The sequence below is a fragment of the Phalangium opilio genome, unplaced genomic scaffold, assembly GCF_054372755.1.
Source record: "Phalangium opilio isolate 3A_F unplaced genomic scaffold, DU_Popi_V2 ptg000070l_1, whole genome shotgun sequence".
Lineage (NCBI taxonomy): Eukaryota > Metazoa > Arthropoda > Arachnida > Opiliones > Phalangiidae > Phalangium > Phalangium opilio.
Genome location: NW_028324182.1, coordinates 3,846,062 through 3,870,478, shown reverse-complemented (window position 1 = coordinate 3,870,478; position 24,417 = coordinate 3,846,062). Strand labels below are relative to the sequence as shown.

Sequence of the window (24,417 nt, the reverse complement as noted above, 5' to 3'; positions counted from 1 at the left end):
ATCACACCGTTCACCGTAATCATCTTCTGAAATTTATGTAACCGCCAACCACCACGTTTATCCGATATATTTCCCTCTTCATTATATTTAGGGAAGATTAACAAACTTTCATCAATATTTTTTCAACAGAAAGTTAATTTTTATTTTGTTAACGAAACGCTCCGAAGAATGATTCATTTTGCGGCGCAAAAGAAGCTTATTTAAAATAATGTCAATGGATTTTTCAAACGTTACATGATCGCTAACGTTTCCAAGATAATTTATTCTATCCACAATTCGATAAAGCATATTTGCCCAAATGAATCTCCGTTTTCATACTTCAGAATATGAAAGAAACTAAAAATGAGTCCATATTTTTTTCTTTTTAAAAACAATTTGAAGAATTTTCTGTAAAAGTGCGAGATGATTTTTTTATATGATTTCTGGTTTTTAAAGACTTTTGTTTCGTCTTTCTCCGACTCTATCTACACTTGATTTATTACCTAACACTAGATGACAGCCGCCGCTACCGCTTCTTCTTTAGGCGATGAACTTTCGTCCTTGACTGGGGTGTTATTTTCACTGGGAACTTTATCGCAATTACTGGTACTAGAGCACGCACCCCCGGAGTTCAAATCAACAACACTTTCGTTCGTCATAGGGGGCGCTTCGTTCATGGGTTCAATGTCTATAACTTCAATTGGTTTTTTGGGCAAAGGCCCATCTTTAATAATAAGCACGTCTTTCTCGTCGACTCGCTGAACAACACCATTTTTGGAGGGGGAATCTCCCGGTGGTTCGCGAGAACGGGATCTAGAACGATTCCATCTAGACTCTCTTCTATCTCGTCTATCTCTATCCGATCGATCTCCTCTATCACGACCTCTATTTCTGTCCCCATCGCGTCCCGACTCACTCTCAATCTCTCGCCTATTGTCTCTGTCAATATCACGCCTATTATCTCTGTCAATTTCTCGCCTATTGTCCCTGTCAGTGTCTCGCCTATTGTCCCTGTCAGTGTCTCGCCTATTGTCCCTGTCAGTGTCTCGCCTATTGTCTCTATCGAAATCTCTGTCCCAATCACGAGGACCCGGACCAAAATTGAATCTTCCTCTGTCCATCATTCGCCTTCTATCTTCAAAGCCTCTGGCTTCAAAATGATCTCTAGGTGGCGGACCAAATTCTTCACCGTCCATTCTTGCATCAGGAGGGAAAAAACCCCTTTCATCAGGATGCGGGACGAACCCTCTCCTAGAGTCGGGAGGCCGCCTACCTCTCATCATCATTTCATCCCCGGGTCCTCTGAACCTGTCATCTGGGGGGAAATCCGCGTTCCTTTCCATTCTCATATCGTTTCCTTTGAAAAAAGGTTCTCTATCCATGGGAGGTGGTCCAAAAGGCGGTCTGCCTCTAAAATCTGGACCAAACCTATCTTCTCGGAACTCTGGCGGCAATGGCCCTCTAAATTCCATTCTATGACCCATCCCTGGTCCGTGAGGGCCTCTCATCAAGAATGGTGGTGGTGCTCTTGGTCCCATGGGTCCATCTTGACCTCGGCCAAATGGAAATCTAGGGGGTGGTCCTTGTCCTCCAAAATTAGGCAATCCACTAATAAGAGGTCTTTGAGGTCTAAATCCCAATTCTTGAGGAGGTGGTGGCATTCGCATGGGGTTTGGTCCCCCCATTCTGGGTGGTGGTGGACCTCTATTTTCCAAAGGAGGAGGTCCCAACATTCTCATTCCAGGTCCCGGACCAGATCCTGGCCCAACTCCCGGACTTTGCCTCTGAGGACTTTGGGATCCGAAATTAATTCTTGATCTTCCTAAAGGTACGCAATTGGCTGATATTTTGGGATCAAACTCGTCCTGTTTATTATTATTATTGTTGTTGTTGCTTTTAATCAGAGGTTTATTGTTTCTTCCGTCAGGCGAGGGCAAATTGGGACTAGGCGGCGGACCAAAATTTCCACCCATACTGTTAGGCGGAGGACGAATTAGGTTCGGGTGATTACCCCTGTGACCAAATGGAGGGGGAGGCATGTTTGGATTCATCAAGGGAGGGTGACTGTTGTTGCGAGGTGGCATATGATTAAACTGAGGCATACCTAAAGCCCCTGGTGGCATTCTAAAAAGACCAGGTCCGTTAGGGTTAGGTGGCCACGGTTGACTGTGAGAGGTTAAAACGGGTAAGGATAAATGATGACCGGCTGTCATACTAGGCGCGCTAGTAACTACGAGAGTACCGCCGCTAACGTTAGACGCGAAAGCTGACGAAAAGGGAATGCTATTTGGAGGATTAGATGGGAAATTACTAGGCAAAGAGGTGTTGGTTTTGACATTATCTACATCTCCATTCTCATTTTCTCCTCTGGCAGAACGCATTCTGTCCTCTTCCGTCGGTGTGGCGTCACTGTTTTCGTCCATTTGATCAGAATCATTGGTCTTCTCATTGCCAACGTTATTTGGAGGGATATTAATTCCAGAAACGGCGTTTACTAAATTTGGTTGTTGAAGACTAGCGGCGGCCATTGCCGATTGCATCATGGCCATTGTGGGAGGAGGATTCATCAGCGCTCCCGGATTCATCATCATAATTTGATTGGGAGGAGGAACACCCATTGGGAGAGGAATTTGGGGAATGAGCATCTGTTGAGGACCAACCATACCTTAGGAAAAATAAAATAAAGAAAACACCTAAATTAACGTTCCGCGCCAGAATGTTAAGTAACCGTTATTCTTCACACCTGGTAAGCCTAACCCAAACTGAGGTGGTGGCATAGTAGCCATTAGCGGCATGTGAATAGGCGTGCCAGCCATCATAGTAGCTTGCTCTTGTTGAGTGGGCATAGAAGGAACCGTCATGGATTGTTTCAGAGTTAACTGATTCTGTTGGCTACTTTGCGAATGATTCTTATTATCTTTGGCACTTGATGTACCCGAGGAATTACCCTTCTCCCCTGACTCTCCATCTTTGGCCAATACTACTTCGTTTGGAGTTGATTTAGCCGTTTCCTCCTTAATGACTAAAACATCTTTGATAAAATAAAGCAAATTTAGTCTTTGATACCCCCTTTTCTAATTCGTTTCTCATTAATAAATTAACCTTTTAAATTATCAGGGACTGATTCTTCGTCAATCATTCCTCCCTCTCCTAAATCAGGAATTTTAGCTTTATCAGGAAGCTTTTCATAGGGGATATAAGTGACTCCTTGTTCAACATCCCAATAAGATTTGTATTCCTTTCCTTTAACTCCTTTCCCCGGAGCCCAAGCCATCTGTTTAATGAATAATAATTACTTAGCAACACGATGAAAGAACTTTAAGACACCCCCTACTTACTTTTAAGCTATTTCCTTGAAGTTTTAAGTTTTTAAGTCGATTTAAAGATCTAGCCGCGTCTTGCCGTTTTTCCATACAAATATAAGCGCATCCACGAGGAGGAATCAACTGCAAAAACAATTATTATAAAGCCTCCACAGCACGAAAATTCAATAAAAAAAATTTTATCTCACATCAACGCTAGCAACATTTCCAAATTCAAGGAAAATATCCTTTAATTCATTTTCAGGAACCATTTTGGGTACGTGTCCAAGCCACAGAGTCGTACTGCAAACTAAAATAAACCCAAAAAAACATGAAAATTCGTTTATCTAAGCTGATTAATAAATAATGTTTCTAACCAGCCAAATGGTTTTTCTTCAAAGGTGGTAAACCTTTCTTCCTTCTATCTCGGTCCTTATCTTTTTCACGATCTCTATCTTTATCTCTATCTTTATCCCTGTCATTATCCCTTTCCCTATCATAATCACGAGAATCCGATCTTTTATCTCTTCGATGACGAGATGGTGACCTTGACAATGATCTGCGGCGTTTCGGTGACCTTGAACGACTTCTTTTGTGTTTCCTCGACGCCCTAGAACCATTATTAATTAATAATTCGACGTCTTTTTATATGAAAGAAAGAAACTCTTCTAACTTTGTTCTATTTCTAGGTGATCTAGATCGTGATCTGGATCGATCTTTTTTCCCGCGGTCTCTATCATCGAGTTCTTTTTGATGAATCCCCCACATTTGTCTTTCATCTTGATCGTGCAAAAGTTGAGAAGGGTTTTCGGGCAAGGAACTGTGTTCCATGTCCATGACTGCGGAGTTGATTCCCATTCGATTCGCGTTTCTTATGGTTTGATTGACGGAGTAGTTTTGGTCAATCATCCCGGGTGAGAAGTTTTGGGACTGTTGAGGAGGTGGGAATAGAGGAGAGTAAATGTGACTCGGGTTCCCCATTCCCATCATGTTCATTTGAGGTTGAGAAACTGGGAGAGATACGTCAGGATGCATATTTTGAGCCACCGGAAACTGCTAAGCCATAAAAACGCAAATAGTCATAAAAACTACGCCATTAGCTCTATAAGAATTGGTTTTTTTACAGTAACATCTTGAAAATTTTGATGAGTGAGTTTAGGATGATTAAAGTTGACTTCCATTGACTGATGAGGTTGCAATTGATCCGCGGGGAAAATAGCTTGCTGATGAAGTTGTAGAGGCGGATTCTGTTGATGAATTTGTTGCTGGAGATGAAGTTCTTGTTGTTGCGTCTGAAGAGCGCCCATCTGCTGTTGTTGAGAAGACTGAGGTTCGTCTTCTTTTCTTTCAGTCAATGTTTGTTCGGTCTTCAAGGATTCCGTTTGTTGAATTGTTTGCTGCATTTGTTGAAGTTGTTTCAAGAGTTCGGGATTCGACAGTAGATTCTGCGCCATGCTGAAGAAACGAAATCTTTTAAGTAGTGGCGCGCGAGTCCTAATTTTTAGGTTGAGAGGCCAAGTGCGAGTAGTGGAAAACTGAACTCGCCAAGTCCTCGAGTCCAATTTCCCAAAACTCGCGAGTCCTTAAGAAAGTCCTCAATTAAGTCAAAATTTGTTTTCTACATTTCTTTGGTTTTGATGCTTTTTCCTTCTTAACCCTTAATCTTATTTCAACACAGAATACTGGCAATGGGATTAAATAGGTGTGTAGAGGCGTGTCGCGCTGCGTGATTCTTTCTAGTCTGTCTCAGAAAGAATCTACTGTAGAACGTTTACCTTGTGTGAACTAAATTTCACATTGAAACAGTGTTTCACAGTATTTCGTCATTCTTAAAAATTCGGAGACTTTTTAAACTGGACAGTGGGTCGTCCCCTTTTCACCTCCGATTCCTATTTTAAAGTATTTTTATACCCGCGAATAACCCGACAACCTGTTGTTTCAACTTGACGCGGGTAGGGGGGGGGGGAGTATTTTTTACTACCCGAGTAGTTTCAAATTGTTGGAAATTCCTAATCTTTGTATTGGTACCCGTACACCCCTAGTCTAAATTAAAAATAGTCTCTTGTTTACTAAAAATTAGCAACTAACAATAATTTGAGTTTATGACAAATGAAAATTTTTTTTTAACAAATAGGGACTTGGCAATTCGGGCTTAACTCCGCCCCCAGCGCCATTATGGTATGTTTTTTAAACAGAATGAAAGCTATATAAGCCCCTCCTCCTGGTAGGTTTTTTAGCACTAATGGAAGGTAGCCTGACGTTGCATGACGTAGTACTGCCAAGTCCCTATTATTTTTAATGGATAACAAGTACTAATACCAGACACTCCAACTCGCACGCGAGTACTGGCAAAGGCCTACCTTTAATTAAGATAAACTCATTAACAAACCTTAGAGCTATAGCAGTTGGTTCAGTGGGAGCTGCGTGACCATTTTCTTCCTTTTCTTCTTCCTCCGGTTCCTCTTCCTCATCCCCATAGTCAAAGTCTAAAAGTTTCTTATTGAATTTCACAGCGTTTTCCTGTTTTAGTTGACTGTCACTCATTTTTGGATTATTAAGTAGTTGACTAGTCAATTCTTGTAGCTGAGAGATGATAGCGCTGTTTAGTACAGGCGCTTCTTCATTCGTTTCTTTATTGTGCGTTCCCTGAAGGTTATTTGATGGGCCATCTGTTGAGGTCCATGGTTTAAAAGAAGAATCATCTCCTATAGGTTTTGTATCTAAAATAAATAAAAAAAAATTCCATAAACTAATTTAATTAATTTAATTTAATACGCAAAATCATACCAGTGGACTCTATATTGGCCATATCCAATAATGGTTGTATAATTTCTGTTGGAAAAACATTGTTTTTCTGCCAAAGGTTTAAGACTTTGACAATTTTTGGCTGAAATAATTTAATTTTAACATTAAACTTTATACCATGGATAAAGAATGCGCGTGAGGATATTTGTTTTCACTTCCAGAGGATAGGCAACTCCCTATCTCGAACGACAGCTTCTTCTGTATATACTTTGTTACAACATCGGTTGTCAGCACGCGCAAATATATTTCTCTATGGAACGTAGCTTTGTACGTGCTGTCAAGAGACAAAAAAAACTTCAGAATCTTCAGGATTTAAAATATCCGCGAGTTTTTTAGCTCAAATGCACGGACCTCTAGGCCTTAGTTTCAAATACGTGTAGTAGGCTGTAGGTAATTTCACACGTATTTGAAACTAAGGCCTAGAGGTCCGTGCGTTCACTCGAGCTAAAAAACTCGCGGATATTTTAAATCCTGAAGATCCTCAACTTTTTTGTCTCTTGACAGCACGCAAAAGGCTAAGTTACATAGAGACCTAGGTTTGCGCGTGCCGACAACCGATGTTGTAACAGAGCATATACAGAATAAGCTGTCGTTCGAGATAGGGAGTTGCCGATCCTATAGCGTGAAAACAAATTTCCTCACGCGCATTCTTTATCCATGGTTAAACCTTATACTATAGTTTTAATGGAAATTTATACCTTTTCCTCTGAAGGACATTTATACAAACACTGAAAAGTCGCGACTATATTTTTGGAGAATCTGGGAACAAATACGTCTCTGTCATAGCCAAATTGGTGCCTGGACTGTCTGACAATTGAGTCAATCACGTAGAGTCCAGGAACTTTATACTCAGGGCGGCACTAAAACGGATTATGATTAAGGTTGATTGAAAAACGATCAAATAACTGATTTCTTACCTTCTGTATAAACTTTTCGACGCTTTGAACTACGTGTTTGTAAAATTTTATCCCCTTGATGGCTGATCTCGTTAGTTGGGTCATTTTAGCCTTCGAGATAGGAGGCTTACTCTCGTAGAGCGACGAGAGCTAGGGAGAGAATACAATATAAATACTGATGAAAGGGTGCTTAGAATCGCTAAATATCCCACGTTTAATATAATTATAGAAGCCATAAGCCTCAAAAAAAGGATCATGTTCGCTTAAAATTAGCCAAGGCCTAAGATCAACTTTCCAAAAACTAAAAAAGCCTAAAAATGTATTGGTAATCTTAAGCCTTGGCCTTGCGTGACTTTAGCACATATCTCTCACTAAAAATAATAATTATATGAAATTATACATACCTCATTATTAAAGATTTTAACCTGGTCCATCTTTATATGAAATTTTGTTAATTTTAATTCGAATAATCTATGGAAAATCCATCACAAAAGCCGAGGAATATCACGCTACATAAACAAAAAAGTCCATTCGTCGGCGCGTTTTGAAGATGGCGTCCGCAACTCCGGAGTCTACAGACTGCGATGATTAACCGCCAACTTTATTAAAACAATAAAACATTTAAATTTCTTTCATAATCTTTCGTATAACGTATAAATAACGATAAAACTGTAATTTATTAATTACATTAACAGTTCTAATTTATTCAGAATCATAAATATTACATGTCATTACATTACATTTGAAACAAGGGAAAAGGTTCTAGGTCAAAGGTTAGGTATAACCCCCGTCAGCACTAAGTGACTTAAATTTCTTTCATAATCTTTCGTATAACGTATAATTAACGATAAAACTGTAATTTGTTAATTACATTAGCAGTTCTAATTTATTCAGAATCATAAATATTACATGTCATTACATTACATTTGAAACAAGGGAAAAGGTACTAGGTCAAAGGTCAGGTATAACCGTCAGCACTAACAATAAAATTATAAAAGTGACTTTACCGATCTCAGTTATTATTTTTCTAAACAAAGTTCATTGTTGGCAAGAAATAATTATTTTAAAACATGGCTCAAGCATTTAACACAGCCATGAAGCAATTAGCTTCTCGTATTAGCGCCTCTCAATCTAAGCATACTTTCCAAGATCTTGCGAAGACATGGTGGGAAAATTCAGCCCAAGACCCTCTATACTTACTGAATCAAGTTCGGGTTCCATTCATTAGAGATGGGTTAATTAACTCCAATTTGGAGAATGTAACTAACCAGCAAAATATTGACAAATCTATGCCTTTAATTGGATTTAAATTACTCGATATTGGATGCGGAGTTGGCTTTCTCAGTGAGGTAACACCCGCCTTAGTTCGAAAATAAATAATGATTTCTTTCGTTTAAATAATTTATTTATTAGCCATTGGCTCGATTAGGAGCCGAAATGACGGGAATTGATCCTGAACCAGAAAATATCAATCAAGGAAATATTCACAAGGAAAAAGACCGGAAGATTTCAAATAGAATTGAATATATTTGCGGTCAGAGTAGTGACTTGTTGCCGTCTCATTTTGAGAAATTTGATGGCGTCATAGCGAGTGAAGTTATAGAGCATGTGGAGAGACAAGAAGAGTTTGTCGAAACAGCTGTTGATCTAACTAAAGTAAATTAAATTAATATTTAGGGACGGGTTTTGACTTCAGCGATTAGAAATTAATTATGATCTCTATTTTTCCAGAAAAATGGTTCGCTGTTTTTTTCAACTTTGAATAGAACCGTTTTATCCTACATAACCGCGATTATTTTAGCCGAAAAAGTTCTAGGAATCATTCCAAATGGAATTCATGAGTGGGATAAATTTGTTACTCCGCAAGAGTTATCAAAATGGCTAGAAATCAGTCAGTTCATTGTCAAATTTAATTTTTAATTAACACTGTGCCTTTAGGATCAGCATTCAGCAAATAAGATATTTTTTAATTTTTTTTTTCCATCAGGAGGATGCGAAATTAGAGCCCTACACGGAATTAAATACAACCCAGTGACAATGAAATTTCATTGGTGCAAAGATATGAGTGACAGCTACATGTTACACGCGATTAAAAGATCATGATTTGAATCAAAATTTGTAGCTGATAAAAATATGGAAATTTGTAGATAATAAATTATAAAATATTAAAACTTTGCTTCAAAATAATCGCATTAATTGCGTAAAAGTTTTAATTCAGACAAACACTCAACGATGGTTTCGCACCAAAAACAATGGGGGGGGGGAAGCAATACAAGAGCTTAGTGCCCCAGTTTTAGGTGGAGGGATTTTCAAAAAGCTGTTGTACAGAGATAAGAGGATGTCTCTGTACTTACACAAACATCATTTTTCCTTTATTAACTTTCATAATCCCTAATCCATACAAAACTAATATTAAACCGGGATTTTCGGGTAAATCCGTATGTAAGAGATACGCCTAACTAAAACAAGAGAGATTAAAGAGAAAATGAAGTTATTTTTATAATACGCGTAAAAACATTAGGGTAACTCACCAAAACCTTCTCGTTAATTTATAATCAATTTCAAACTTGTGATACACCCTTCATTAAAAACAACTTCTTTTTCCACTTCATTATCCCTTTAATCCACAATTTCTATGGTCCTGTCAAACTGAGATAACGCAACGAAAAATGGATGAAGTCTAGGAATTTTTGGTATAAAAGCAACCAAAATTCGTAGCTTTCTACACAACGAGTTCCTCGATTGTCGTGAAAAGTACTCTGAACACCAAAAGGGATTCAAGAACCAGGAAACAACCAAGAAAAACAGTCATGAAGTGGGCTAGACCACCTTTGAAAGTGACTGTCATATGTGTCTTGGTCAACTTAACTGCTGTTTTCGCTTTCAAGTCCAGTCTCTTAGGGGACGGAAGTCAAGAATGTCTTACTTCGCAGCTCAGTAACTTGACAAAAATGGCCGCCTCTAATGAATTCCATTGTAAAGTACCAGACCGCAAAATCTACCTTCCTAACACGTCACTCTTTCCCGAAACTCCGAAAATCTTTGACATAAAACTTGTCAGGAGAAGGGAGGTCGTCGAAACCAGGAGAAATACGCAAATCCGTCAGGAACCATCGCGAAGAGTCGAAACTAGACGATTCAGAGACCAAGAAACCACGCAGAGGTCAAGTGTACTTCAAGTACATTCCACGAGGAGACAAGTTGCCGAAACCTCACGGGATTCCTCAAGGAGACTAATTAATATCGACACTAGGAGGCAATACACTGAAGCTGAAACTAGGCGAGATACTTCAAGACGACAACCCATGGAAACTGAAACTAGGCGAGACACTTCAAGACGACAATCCATGGAAACTGAAACTAGGCGAGATACTTCAAGACGACAACCCATGGAAACTGAAACTGGGCGAGATACTTCAAGACGACAACCCATGGAAACTGAAACTAAGCGAGATACTTCAAGACGACAGTCCACTGAAAGTAGAAGAGATTCTTCAAGACCACAGTCCGTAGAAACTGAAGCTAGGCGAGATACTTCAAGACGTCAGTCCACTGAAAGTAGACGAGATTCTTCAAGACCACAGTCCGTGGAAACTGAAAATAGGCGAGATACTTCAAGACAACAGTCCACTGAAAGTGAAACTAGGCGAGATACGTCAAGACGACAGTCCATGGAAACTGAAACTAGGCGAGATACCTCAAGACGACAGTCCGTGGAAACTGAAAATAGGCGATATAATTCAAGACGTCAGCCCGTGGAAACTGAAAATAGGCGAGATACTTCAAGACGTCAGCCCGTGGAAACTAAAAATAGGCGAGATACTTCAAGACGACAGTCCACTGAAAGTAGACGAGATACTTCAAGACGACAGTCCGTTGAAAGTGAAACTATACGAGATACGTCAAGACGACAGTCCATGGAAACTGAAACTAGGCGAGATACCTCAAGACGACAGTCCGTGGAAACTGAAAATAGGCGAGATAATTCAAGACGTCAGCCCGTGGAAACTGAAAATATGCGAGATAATTCAAGACGTCAGCCCGTGGAAACTGAAAATAGGCGAGATACTTCAAGACGACAGTCCACTGAAAGTAGACGAGATTCTTCAAGACGTCAGTCCGTTGAAACTGAAAAAAGGCGAGATATTTCAAGACGTCAGCCCGTGGAAACCGAAAATAGGCGAGATTCTTCAAGACGACAGTCCGTAGAAATCGAAAATAGACGAGATTCAAGACGACAGTCCGTAGAAACCGAAAATAGACGAGATTCAAGACGACAGTCCGTAGAAACCGAAAATAGACGAGATTCAAGACGACAGTCCGTAGAAACCGAAAATAGACGAGATTCAAGACGACAGTCCGTAGAAACCGAAAATAGACGAGATTCAAGACGACAGTCCGTAGAAACCGAAAATAGACGAGATTCAAGACGACAGTCCGTAGAAACCGAAAATAGGCGTGACACTTCAAGACGACAATCTTTGGTAACTCGACGGGAACTCTCAAGACAGCAAATCATTGAGACTGAAACAAGGAGAGATTCTTCTAGAAGACAACCCGCAGACTCTGAGACTCAACGATTCAGAAATACATTAACAAGACGAGATGAAACCCGACGAGCGTCCTCTGAAACAAGGCGTGGTTCCGCTTCCCCTAAAGATGACTCATCCCGAATGATCCAACGCGCGGCGATAAGGACAGAACGAGTCTCTTCCATCAGGACACCACTATCAGAAATCCAACGCTTCAAATCTATCGAAACCAGGCAAGAATCCAGACGAGTAGGTGAAAACCAGAGATTCAGGGAATCAGAAGAAAGACGAGAATCGGCTATAAGGCAAGAAACCCAAAGAAGTCGGGTCTCTGAAGAGCGTCGGCAATCGAGTTTAATGCAAACTACTGAACGACGCGAATCTTCCAGGCGTCAAGGTAGCTCATCCCGACAACTAAGAGAATCGAGACGTGAATATCCTAGACTACAAATAAGGGATTATTCAGAAGCAAGACGCGAGGATACAAGGTTAGAACGTAGCGAATCCCGAAGATCCAGAGATTCCTCAAGGCGAGAAGAACAAGAATCCAGACGGGAGACTACAAGGAGAGAAATGCGGGAAACACAGCGAGCCGTGACCTTCGCAAGGCAAGAACTATCTAAACCAGAACAATACAGGGACACTGAATCCAGGAGAGAATTACGGGAATCCCAGCGAATAAGGAATTATGCAATTTCCTCAAAGCGAGAAACAATTAACACAGAACGATTCATGGACACTGAACCCAGGCGTGAGTCCACAAGGAGAGAATTACGGGAATCCCAGCGAACCAGGAGTTCAAGACTACAGTCGAGTCGTTCAGGATCTACGGACCTTGAATCCAGACGACTACAAGAATTGAAAAGATATTCCGAAACCAGGAGAGTGGCCTCGGAACAACGATCCGAAACTAGACCACAATCATTGGAAGTCCGTCGAGAAAGGTTTATCGTTGACAAAGCAAGGATAAATAACAGATCAACTCCCATCTCGATTAAAAACCAAACCTGGGGATTCTCTTTCACGAAGCTTTGCATCCTTAAGGAATTCTTCATTTTGGCTGTCCTCCTAACACTACCATTGAAGGAAGAAAAGAACTGGATTGGAAATAAAGTCGCGGAAGCTCTGAATTATTTACGAAGCAATAAAGAAAACGCCGGATCGTAAGAGATATCTAATTCTACCGCGTAATTAAACCGGTTTTTAATTCCTATTTTAAATCGTTTCAGTTTCGATAATTTTCACCCGAATCAAATGATTTCACCCGAGGTGTCTACTTAAGCACGTTTCAAAAACAGAGCCAAAAGAATCTAACGTTTATGAATCTTAAATATGTATACGATTGTTGGCTTAACATATATTTCCTTGAGAATAAATAAAAGTATTTAAAAATATTACCTGTTTTCTCCCGTTTTATCAATTATCAGGTTCCGAAGTAAAAATACTTGCTAAAATAAAGTCAAAAACTGTTTCTATTCATTAGTTAATTTGAACATAATTATTGCACAAGCAGTAAATGTTGGGCCCATAAGGACATTGCAAATTGCTCTTTTTCCGAATCTGAGTCAAGTTTAAGTTCTTTAACTCGAATGAATTCTTCACTGGACAATAATTGTTTAAAGGCATCAGCGTAATTTTCAGGAAATTTCAAAGTTCCTATTGTAGTCTAAAAAAATAATCAAAATTTAACCCCAAGTTTCGCGTTGAAATATAAACTTGTAATTCGCAGCATCTCACATCCACAGCGTCTTTCGAAGAAATCATATGATTCTTTCTATTATTGAAAATCGAAGTATAAACTAAAAGATTGTTTTCTTCCCCATCGTCATCATCATCATCATCTTCATCTTCATCACCATCGGCTTTAAAAAGTTGTCGTTTAAAATTTACAACTTTAAATCAGCGCTCCCTGAACTTACCATCGGGCTGTCCAATACAAAATGCAGTGTGTTTTGGGTAAGATAATTTCACGGCGCTCTCTAATTTCGGTGGAATTCCATCTGGACATTGTTCCAGATTCTCAGGGTCAATCCCAAAAGGAGGTAAACGAGACAGAGTAAAATCTTCGATTAAACTTTGCGAAGATGGTAATGGGGATTGCATTGCTTTAGGGATTTCATTCATAAGTTCCGTAAAATAATCCTATTTGAATGAAGTCAGGTATGTCCTTGTAGTTAGGGCTAACTCCTTAAGTACTTGGACGTAACTATTACCTTATTGAGCGGAGATTGTAGATAGCCGATAGGCAACCCTTTCCTAAACTTTTCAGAGTTTGACATTACATTTTCAATTATTTCTCCAAACGTTGACAACAAGTAATCACCCCAAGAACTGAAATGTTACCACCAGGTAAAATATTTTTAATTACACTGCAGGGAACCTATGACGTACTGTTTCTGGTAAGTGCTAAGAGTTATATGCGTCGAATGACTATCGCAATCTGTTGGTGAATTAGCCTCGTGAATTGTCCCTCTTGGCATGTAAAGAACATCACCAGGTTTTAAAATGAAATCATGCGTTGGTTCCCCAATTGTTTCCGAAGGTAAGTTACTCTTGTATTCCCTGGCATGTTTAACAGGGGCTTCGTAAAGTTTCCAGTGTTTTTCGCCCTCAAGTTGAATTATAAAAACCTAGTTGACGAAATAGGTAAATCGCCGCAATTCCAAACCAACCCGTGTGATATAATCTCACTTCAACATCATCGTAATGAGGGGCCAACCCTTGGGTACCAACAGGAGTAATATAAGTATTTGCCCCAAAGAGGCAAGAAAATTGTGTCTCAAGTTTTTCCATTATGTCCCATAGGGAATCAACAAATCTTTGAGGTTGGTGGAACTGTATTGTTGCTCCAAGATCTTCAAACAATCGTTTGAAATCTTTTTGAGTAACTTTGTTTGGTTTTTTAGGATTTTTGTCTTCAGTAACTCCATTAACGCATCGACACGCGTGAATATCTCGACCAAATCTTATGTCCTCATCTTTCAATAGATTTTCGAGGATAGATTTTGAAAATACCCCATCATTGATAGTTGGTTTTGAATCCTTGGCGTGAAGTACTAAGGGTTTCTTTTCCCAGTAATTTTCAAGGAAATTTGAAACTTCAATACCCTTTAGAATGTGTTCCAATGGATTTTTAACCTCAACGTTTAATGTAGAGTCAGTTTTAAGTTTTTTAACTCCATTAGATCTGTGGAAAATTTTAACAATCTTCGATTCCTACTTCACACAAAAGGGTACGTGGTTACAACAGTCTTACGTTATTTCACTATCTAATCCACGTTTTTCATTTTGTAACTCGGTTTTTGACTCAGATGCCTTAGATTCCCCGTTTTTTGAGTTTTCTTATTGTATAACATAATTTTTTTTTAAAAAAAAAAGCTTAACGAATAAAAACTACATTTAGGCCTTTGCAAGCCCAACGTGTCAACGAGCCCTTTCAATTATTCAAAGTTCCCGGCGGCCCGGCGCCGGCCATAATAAGCCGCCATATTGACCAAGGCTTAGTTTCATGTTCAAAATGTTTTGGTTTTTTATTGTTCCGTTTTATATTTAGTGGAACTAGGACCACAATGGTAAATACAAATACAATAAATTGACGAAAATTTTGACAAGTACATGAAAGGAAAAGGATAAGTAATCGAAAGAAAAGGAAAAGTTCATCAAAGGAAAAGTTCATCAAAGGAAAAGTTCAAGTAACATAAACATTATACCTTAAAAGAACGGCCTTTTTCAAAATAAAAAAGGAAAAATAAATTATCTCCTATTACTAAATAATTAGCATTTAATTAGTCTTAAAAACGAGGACTACTGCGCCGCAGGGCCGGACAGGACACTGGACATTGTCCAATAAAAATTCAAAATGGCCCACAAATTTTTAAAAACTAAGGCGGTCACTGGACGGTTGACCAGTAAATTTTTCCGAAGTTATTTCCGGCCCTTCTTCGCCGCCATTGGTATAGTGGCGTCTGCTAGCCCGAACCTCTCGCCCAAACGGGATTGGTTGAATTGTTTGGTTTAGCAGACGCCACTAACCCAATGGTGGAGCGTCAGTCTTCGTTTTTAAGACTGATTAAATTCTAATTATTTTGTAAAAAGAGATAGCCTTTATGGCGTTCTTAATATTTTTCTTTATATATTTCGAAAAGGCCGTTTGTTAAAAGTATGATGTTATGTTATGTTACATGAACTTTTCCTTGAAATAAAAAAGGCTTTGACTGGAAATGCAAAGGTTCCCTAAAAAAGGCTGCTTCGTATTTTAATAGTAAATGTACTTACTGGGATTCTTTTTTCGACCTTTAGGCATGTCTTAATTATTGTGGGTTACCGAAATTAACGGTGTAATTGCGATAAATGAAGCTAAGACTAAGACCCGACAAAATTTGCTAAACAACCACGCGTACTTCTTTCGTTCAGACTTGTCAAGTTGTCACTTCAGTTTTAAATTTTCTAGAATGTGACGCCAGATGGCGAAAAGATATGGCTAATATCAAATTCAATGAGATAGAATATATGTATTAAGCCTAGAGTCACAACATGGGATCTCGAGATCGACGTTTCGCGATAAACTTTTTGTCGGCGCACCCTATTAATCACCAGAAGAACTGTTTTAGCACCGCGTCTACTGCTATAATCTGTGTAACAAGCTGATAGTTTGTTAAACGTGTTAAATAAAATACGCAAGTTAAATAATAAAAACTCTAGTCCTTTTTAATCTAATAAATAGATGAAATAAAAATCATAACGATGTTTCTGATTGCAAGTAAGCAACTAAACGTTGTAATTAGTTCCACTAGAGGCTCACAGATGGCGCTGTCATGTTTTGATAAACGTGCTAAAACAGTGTTTCGCGGTAAGCCCGGCCGATTTGAATTGTAACTCTAGATTTAATACATATATTCTATCTCATTGGCTTGGCTAATATATGAAATTTCGTCTGCTTTATCTCCGAAGGTGGGTTGGCCAGTGGAGCATTAAATATGAATAAACATTAATTATCGAAGTTAAATAACATTAAAATTGCCAAGATTAACTAGATTAAAATGGCTTTTTTCACGTCGGACTGGAATCCCCTTGGCAAAAACGTATTTTATAGGTAAATATAAAATTTCAAACCAATCAAAAGTTCAAAACATGAAAAAAAGCTAAGGCTTAGCGAAGTTTTCCTACAATTTTAAAGGAAAACGGAGTTATATTCAATGGGATGGAGCGACAAGATAAATCTTTCTGATACTATTGTTGCAGCAGCACCATTTGGGGGACCAATAGGTAGCTATTAAATTGGGGTGAAGTCTTTCAGTGTCCCTTAACACTTAGGTATATGTTTTTACAACAATAGCATTAGTTAGAGATGAGAAGAAAATCACAAAAGTTAATGCCAGCGGCAAACCAGTCATTCATTTGTATTCCTCCTCTGGACATCTCATGCATTCAATAAAGGTCTGAAAAATAAAGATTAGCTAATTAATTTTTAGATGTTATATCTCTGTTTAAATAATATTATCGTTAGTGGAACAGTGGTAAGCTGATTCATATGGCATGGTCCAGCACCGAAGATTTATTATGCGTGCAAGATAATGGAGTCATTTTAGTTTATGATATATTTGGAACAATGCAGGAATCCTTTACAATGGGCCAGGTAAAAAATTAAAAAAACCGTACGGCATTTTGATTTATTTAGCCGTTTAATTTTCATACCGAGCACTTTATCTCTCTTAGGAAGTCAAAGACACTAAAGTATTAGAATGCAAAGTCTTCAATGGCTTTCAAAATGTGGGGATAGCGTTGTTAACAGCGTCTTACAGAATATTTTACATTAATAATCTCAGAAACCCTAGTCCAAAAAGGATGGCGGAAATTCCAGGCTTAGATTGCCCTCCTAGTAGTTGGCTTGTATATACCGAGGATAATGAAACCAAAGCTTTAGTCGCTAAAAACGCCACCCTCTATTTGGTTGGTCGAGAAAGTTCTGATAAGAGTTGTGTAGAAGTGGTAGGGTTTAACATTTTTTCTTTTCAAACATGTAAATTTAATTAATTGACCGTTATTTATCTAAAAGTAAAAACTAATTTTAGAAACCAGAATTTTCCAAAAAAATCAATGCAATTATTGAAATGGCTATTTCACCTAATAATCGTAATTTAGCTCTGTTTTCTGATTCTGGAGCAATTTGGATTGGAACAACCAATTTCCAAGTAATAATAATTCTTCAAATTTACATTTTTAGTTTGTTTTAAGTATTTTTTATTTTTCAGAAGAAACATTGCGAATTTGATACTAGCTGCCCGACACGACCGCATCAATTAGTCTGGTGTGGAAATCAAGCTCTTCTTAGTTACTGGGATAAATTATTATTGGTCATTGGAATGGATAAAGATTTCATCAACTACAATTTTGATTCCAAAATCCATTTGGTCCCGGAAATAGATGGTGCTAGAATAATTACAAATACAACTCACGAATTGCTACAAAAAGTTCCGAGTAAATTTTAGTCGCCAAGTTTATATTACATTAGGTTTAATGTATTATTCTTGGCAGCTGTTGTAACAGAAATCTTCAGAATTGCCTCTGTGGCTCCGGGAGCTCTCTTATTAGAAGCCTCGAAAGAATTTCAAAAAAGGAGTCATAAAGCTGACGACTACATGTCCATGATTCGCGCTTCAAATCATTTGGAATTAGCCGTTGATCAGTGTATTAGAGCCGCTGGATTTGAATGGCTACCTTCAGTTCAAAAAATGTTACTGAGGGCCGCTTCTTTTGGTAAAAACTTTGCCCCATCAATAAACCCAGACCACTTTGTCCGTAAAGGTCAATCTTTAAGAGTTTTAAACGCCGTCAGAATGTATCAGATTGGTTTACCTCTTACCATTGTTCAGTATCCTTTTATATTATATACTCTAGGCGCGAAATGACATCTTTTTTAGCCACATCGTATACACGATGGGGTATTAGTTTGACCTGGTGTGTAGAAGAAGAAGAAGAAGAAGATGATGATGATGATGATGATGTTTCGTTCGCTATTTTTAAATAGTACTTCGAAAAATCACTTCTAGGTGGCGCTGGCTCCATATTTTTCATGTGTGTGACGATTTTTAAATTTATAATATTTATTTTCTTCTCCACCGCCACCGGGAATAGAACCCGGGACCTATGGCATGCCTTCTCTATATTCGCTTGTTGAAAGAGTGTTGCAGAGATAGGAGAGAGATCTACGAGCTGTGCTGATTTAGCTCTAAGAGAGAGAGGGAGAGAGGAATGGGGTGGATGTAGAACCGGTCCGAGCGGGCGAGAATTCTAGAAGCGCGCTTTGGAAATTTTTTGGCTTCTTCTTAGCTACAAGGTATCGATGGGACTAATAGTTTTACCTGAGTAGTAGTGGTAGTAGTAGTAATATTAGTAATTTAGTAACGGGCTTTGGCGATATTTGGTTCTCTTTGCCAAGCAGCGATTGAAAAATTATTCCCTCTGACTGTTATATTAGGGGATATTTCACTAGAAGTATATTTATTGTAGTAGGGAAAGCGAGAGTACGTAAACGATGTGGCTTAATTATGGGCTAGACCATCTTGTTTTTTATTACTTAACTGAATGACGTAGGTTGGAATGTTTAGGCGAAGCGGTATTGTTGGATAGATTGGTACTGAGAAGACATTACTATCTGGCCATTCGTATTAGCAAATATTTAAAAATCCCCGAATCTGAAGGAGCATCCAGGATATTAGCTCACTGGGCTTGTAATAAAGTTAAGAGGGAACAGGAAGCGAATGAAGAAAAGTGCGCTATGGATATTGCCAATAAACTCGGAGACACTCCTGGAATTTCCTACTCGGAAATTGCGAATAAAGCTGTAGAGTATGGAAAAAGAAAATTGGCCATCAAAGTACTAATATTCCCGAGTCAATATCTTCTCGCAAGCGGGACCCGAAATTTTAATTAATTATTTCAACCATTATCATTAATTAGTTGCTGGATTATGAGCCAAGGGCTTCCCAACAAGTTCCCCTGCTTATAAAACTGGACGAGGGTCAACAAGCCATGGTTAAAGCCATTGATAGTGGTGATACTGATTTAGTTTATATGGTTATTAAGTATTTTCAAGATCAACTTCAATTTGGGGAGTTTCTACAAACAATAAACAAGTTTCCAGCCGCATACGCGCTATTTTTGAAAGTAAATTAGGTTTACAGGGTGACCACAATTCCTATATTTTATAATTTTTCCTATTTTTTCGATACCTTCCTATTAGTTCCTATAATTTAGACAATTTTCCTATATTTTCCTATTTTTCGAAATTTTTTCATATTTTGCGCGCGCTCACTGTTGGTTTTTTTTTTTTTTTTTCCCACCTACAACACTAGTGCTTAACCGTTAGGCTTTGAGCACCAGGAAGAATTGAGCGGGAGACCCTACGCGGCCCAGCACTGATGGGGGCCGCTAGGTCGTATGTGTAGAAGCAGGGAAGGATTGAGGTTTACTTGGGAGGTGACGGAAGGTGGAATTGGGGTAAGTCACCTCCGGCGGACACGGGACAGGCGGCACCTATAGGGCAGGATCGCCGACATGTGTCTTATTCCCTCAAACTTTGCCGCCCCACTGTTGGTTTTAGTAGATGTCATTCAAAAATTTGAAGTGTGACAGACATGAATGAGTTTTACATTTCTGCCACCAAGGATTAATAATACAAGCTAACGTTTAGCTTGTTTAATGCTGCTAGCCTGCCACCATGGAGCAATAATTTAGGAAACTTAGCTGCAATGTAAGGCACTTTTAAGGAACATGATTCTCACTCCGATAAAATTACTCCATGGAAAATGTTATGGGGAAACGGCAAAAAATAGAGTTAAGAAACTTGTCGTTTGCTTCAGATCGTGTTTTTAGTTTTAGTTTAGTCAGGGTCGGATTAAAGGGGAGGCCGTGGGTGGGGGCACAAGGCTTGTTGGGGGCGCATTGAGTTCCCCATCTAACCATACTAAAAAGTTGGGGATCGAGTATAAAGGGGCCGAGTAATTTAGAACAATGGTCAAAAACATACCATCCATAGGAATAGCATTGCACCAAAAATTTGGAGGCTCATAACTCTGGTTCTACTAGAGATACGGGGATGTCCATTGATTATGTTATAGTCCTATTTGCCCCCCCCCCCATCCAACCAATGCCATACAAAAAACTTGGGCATCGAGTAAACAGGAGCCAAGTTATTGAGGAAAGTGTTCACTAACATGCCCACTCCATAGCAATAGCATTACACTACTTTGGAGGCTCGTAACTCTGGTTGTTCCAGAGATAGGGAGATGCCCTTTGAGTATGTTATAGTCAGGGCCGGATTAAAGGGGGGCGAGGGGGTGCTAGCCCCGGGCGCAAGGCTTGTTGCGGGCGCATTGAGTTTAACTATTCCCCCTTAGCAACATTTGCTGTTCCTTTTTTTCCGACTTAAAGGGCGCAAATTATCTCGGCCCCCGTGTGCAAAATTGCTTAATCGGGCCCTGAGTTTAGTATTCCGTCATTTCCATGAGGTATCTGGCTATCGAATTTTATTTAATCTTTTTAAATTGAACTGTTTAATACTGTTTCAGTTTGTGTTGAAAATCATGTCTTACTAATTCCAAATCATTTGAAACCTATATTTTCCTATTTTTTTCAATGGCAATTATCCTATATTTTTCTATTTTTTCAATGGCAAATATCCTATATTTTCCTATTTTTTTTAATGAAACATCTCCTATATTTTCCTATTTTTTTAATGAAACATCTCCTATAATTTCCTATAAAACAATTGTAAATTTCCTATTTTCCTATATTTTTTTCAAGGCTTTGTTGTGGTCACCCTGGGTTTATGTTCGATTAAATTAATTTTAAGAATTTTATTTTCCAATTATTTAGCTCTGTAAAGATTATAGCTTGGAAAAGCTACGCGATATGTTCTACCAAGAAGATAATTTCACTGCTCAAGCAAATTGCCACGTGATGGAGAGCTATCAAACGCGCGTAAGAGATACTTTTCAAGTTTTTATTTTTAAATAATGCGTTGCCTACGTTAATCAAGGCCTGTGCGTGGTAGTTTCGAAGGGGGGCGACTTTTAAGAAACGAGACTTCTTATTTTCTCCCTATTTTACCGCGAGATGGCATTGCTAGCTGGACCGAACCGAAACGCGCTCGAAAATGAGTATTTCAAATTTCAAGCGCGAGATCAAAAAATGAACATTTCAAATTATTTAAGTCCAGCTAATAGCGCCTCAGGTGAGAGAATTTGGCAACTTAAGGATGTAAATGAAAAATAAAAATCGGCGCCGCGCACAGGCCTTGATTTACGTAGGCAACGAGTAATGTCATCATTTTTGCTCATGACTTATTTTAGTTGCCAGAGAAACGCATAACTACTTTGCACGCTGCTTCAATCGCTTTTAGAAGTGGTAAAAATGATTTCGCGTACCAACAAACTGAAGATCAAATTAAATTACTAAAATACCAGCTGAGATTGAGAGAAAAATTTAATCAGCCTAATTACGGCGACTTATCCGTCACTCAGATGTTGAACCAGTTAATAAAAGACAAGGAATTTAAACTTGCGGAAGATTTTCATAAAGAATTTAAGATCCCTGATCGACGTTATTGGTGGGTTAAGATATTAGCTCTAGCGGAAATTCAGGAATGGCTCGAACTTGATAGATTTTTCAAGTCAAAGAGATCACCTATTGGAGCCGAAGTAAGACTTAAATTTAATCGTCTTTAGTTTTAATTTAATATTTGATTTAATTAAATTTGATCAGCCTTTCGTGGATGTTTGTATGAAGTACAATAACCAGTTTGAAGGTAGAAAGTACGTAACTAAGGTCAAAGAAGAAAATAAAGTGAAATATTACGCAAAAGTTGGGTAAGTTACGTTAAGCTATTTAATTTTTATTTAAAAATTTAAGTTAATTTCTAATTAATTTCCCCTTTATTATTAGTATGTTGGAAGAAGCGGCAAAGATCGCATTCGATCAAAAAGATGAAGCTGGGCTTTTATTAGTGTTAAGCAGATGTGGACCCACAAACAGGGTTCTGGTTGATAAAATTGCTTCTATGAAAGCGCAACTTTCCAGACATTAAATTAAGAACATTACTTTCCAGACATTAAATTAAGAACATAATCAATATATTTTGTAAATTATGCGATTAAAATTAAAGTTATAAATATAGGGGGTGTGATGATTGTGGCTTCACCATCTTGTTTGTTGCCATAGACCTTTTCGAGGTTATTATTGGGCCATACAAGGGGTTGACATATTGCCATCCGTCTCTGCGCACTCTCATGATACAAATAGACTACAGCGCAGGCGCCTAAAAGCGAGATAGAAGGCAAAGTTTTACCCCCCCCCCCCGTGTCTTTCCCTCTTATAGCGTTTTCCTTTTTGGTCGCCCGAGATCGCTCCATATTTTCGTGTAACGCCATCGCTCTAGCTCGGAGGACCAAATGTAGTTGGTCCCAATGAAAGACAAAAGTGTTTTCAGAGCGGTTTTGTGACGTCATCAGGCGCTCCATTTTGGTCGCTCCGTCTCTAGAGTCGGAGCGTTTGGGATCAATCCGGGAGCAAAACGGGAGGGAGCGACTGGGACAATGTAAGACGCGCCTCCGTCTCGGAGCAGCTCGTGTTTTTCCAATGAAAGACGACTTTTTTTTTCGGAGCGCTCCGGGAGCGCTCGGATCATCTCAAAGAATAACGCTATTAGTTACATCGAAAATTTCGAAATGGTCTATTCTTGCTTTGGCTTCATCCACTTGTTTTTAAGTCGTCTGCTACTGTAGTGCTAAATGGCTGGTCGCGTGGATTGCTAACGAATTTGGTGTTGTTAGTTTATTATTCGATTTCGATCAAAAACGATTTGTAATTTCACTATGGCTTTACGTACTTTTATGCTCAAGACTATCATTTCAAAGCATTTAAACGCGAAAAACTGCGGGGCATTATCAAGATTATCGACAGAATCGCAAAGCCAAGTTGAGGAGGAAGCCAAATCAAGGGCGAAGAAAGAACATTCTGATTATGAATATGATTCAAGAAACATTAAAATTCCGACACTAACGAATACTTCGACCTTCTATAAGTTGGCTGAATATAGACATATTTATCCCGAGTTTCTGCCAGATCCTAACATTGCGAGAAGAAATTATATTAGGGAAAAACTTGAACGAGCGGATATGATGGCGCGCAGGCGACAAATTGAAATTCCCGAATTTTACGTTGGAAGTATTATGAGCGTTACCGCTTCAGATCCTTATTCTCCTGGAAAAAGCAATCGTTTCGTTGGAATATGTATTTTGAGAGAAGAACACGGGATGAAAAGCTACTTTATATTAAGAAATGTTATAGATAATCAGGGAATTGAGATTCGCTACGATTTGTATAATCCTTGCATTCAAAAGATTCAAGTTTTACGCCTGGAGAAACGATTAGACCATCATCTGGTATACTTGAGAGATGCCTTGCCGGAGTATAGTACTTTCCCTTTGAATATGGAGGCAGAGTCTCGTCCCGAAGGAGGTTTAATACCCGTAAACACTTTAAAAGTGAAATTGAAGCCAAAACCGTGGTACGCTAGATGGGAACGGTTCAACCTTAATGGAATTGACCTCAGTTCGGTAGTTCTCAAAGAGAAGATGATCAAGCAGGCCCAAATGTATGGAGAAAAGGCGGAATATTGGACCAAATACGATATGATGAAGGACTATAGAGAAGTGACGCTCGAAGATGATCAAGCTTTGATTTGGAAAGAGGTTCACAAACATCATTTGGAAATTCAGGAAGTTAGGAGGAAAGAAAGAAGGAAGCAACTTCTCGAGAAGAAAAAATCTGTTTAAATTTTTCCCCAGTGTTCATTCGTATGATTATATGCTAGTGAGAAGAAAATAAAATGTTTTCATTTGA

At 38.8% G+C, this 24,417-nt stretch overlaps 6 protein-coding genes across 8 annotated transcripts; 4 read left to right on the top strand and 2 right to left on the bottom strand.

Moving 5' to 3' along the window:
* Positions 1-115: 115 nt before the first annotated feature.
* On the bottom strand, positions 116-7,529 carry Isha (Insulator su(Hw) mRNA adaptor). Of its 3 annotated transcripts, XM_089842551.1 has the most exons (14): positions 7,387-7,529; positions 7,004-7,132; positions 6,785-6,946; positions 6,069-6,168; positions 5,671-6,001; positions 4,406-4,736; positions 3,955-4,337; positions 3,659-3,891; positions 3,491-3,591; positions 3,318-3,425; positions 3,082-3,253; positions 2,723-3,010; positions 483-2,644; positions 116-387 (listed from the first exon to the last, which is right to left on the bottom strand). In XM_089842551.1, the coding sequence occupies exons 1-13, from the start codon at positions 7,414-7,416 to the stop codon at positions 489-491; spliced, it is 4,524 nt and encodes a 1,507-aa protein (XP_089698677.1). In that variant the 5' UTR covers positions 7,417-7,529; the 3' UTR covers positions 116-387; positions 483-488. The 3 variants fall into 3 exon arrangements, with proteins under 3 accessions (XP_089698677.1, XP_089698676.1, XP_089698678.1); XM_089842550.1 differs by having other exon boundaries at positions 116-2,644; XM_089842552.1 differs by having other exon boundaries at positions 116-2,644; positions 3,955-4,334.
* Positions 7,530-8,052: 523 nt separating this feature from the next.
* Positions 8,053-9,169, top strand: LOC149661146 (ubiquinone biosynthesis O-methyltransferase, mitochondrial-like). The gene is made up of 4 exons (XM_089842581.1): positions 8,053-8,331; positions 8,396-8,638; positions 8,714-8,873; positions 8,970-9,169. The coding sequence occupies exons 1-4, from the start codon at positions 8,053-8,055 to the stop codon at positions 9,083-9,085; spliced, it is 798 nt and encodes a 265-aa protein (XP_089698707.1). The 3' UTR covers positions 9,086-9,169.
* Positions 9,170-9,311: 142 nt separating this feature from the next.
* Positions 9,312-12,869, top strand: LOC149661145 (uncharacterized). Its single transcript, XM_089842554.1, has 2 exons — positions 9,312-12,677; positions 12,744-12,869. The coding sequence occupies exons 1-2, from the start codon at positions 9,793-9,795 to the stop codon at positions 12,793-12,795; spliced, it is 2,937 nt and encodes a 978-aa protein (XP_089698680.1). The 5' UTR covers positions 9,312-9,792; the 3' UTR covers positions 12,796-12,869.
* Positions 12,870-12,968: 99 nt separating this feature from the next.
* Positions 12,969-15,961, bottom strand: LOC149661144 (ribosomal oxygenase 2-like). Its single transcript, XM_089842572.1, has 8 exons — positions 15,790-15,961; positions 14,771-14,855; positions 14,206-14,701; positions 13,906-14,144; positions 13,728-13,845; positions 13,434-13,656; positions 13,252-13,376; positions 12,969-13,180 (listed from the first exon to the last, which is right to left on the bottom strand). The coding sequence occupies exons 1-8, from the start codon at positions 15,815-15,817 to the stop codon at positions 13,013-13,015; spliced, it is 1,482 nt and encodes a 493-aa protein (XP_089698698.1). The 5' UTR covers positions 15,818-15,961; the 3' UTR covers positions 12,969-13,012.
* Positions 15,962-16,438: 477 nt separating this feature from the next.
* On the top strand, positions 16,439-22,689 carry Vps16A (vacuolar protein sorting 16). The gene is made up of 14 exons (XM_089842562.1): positions 16,439-16,606; positions 16,691-16,779; positions 16,850-16,950; positions 17,021-17,149; positions 17,230-17,502; positions 17,586-17,705; positions 17,766-17,991; positions 18,049-18,385; positions 19,108-19,390; positions 19,474-19,680; positions 21,391-21,495; positions 21,867-22,214; positions 22,279-22,382; positions 22,459-22,689. The coding sequence occupies exons 1-14, from the start codon at positions 16,554-16,556 to the stop codon at positions 22,598-22,600; spliced, it is 2,517 nt and encodes an 838-aa protein (XP_089698688.1). The 5' UTR covers positions 16,439-16,553; the 3' UTR covers positions 22,601-22,689.
* A 258-nt stretch (positions 22,690-22,947) lies between these two features.
* mRpL19 (mitochondrial ribosomal protein L19) lies at positions 22,948-24,417 on the top strand. The gene has a single exon (XM_089842580.1). The coding sequence runs from the start codon at positions 23,388-23,390 to the stop codon at positions 24,348-24,350; it is 963 nt and encodes a 320-aa protein (XP_089698706.1). The 5' UTR covers positions 22,948-23,387; the 3' UTR covers positions 24,351-24,417.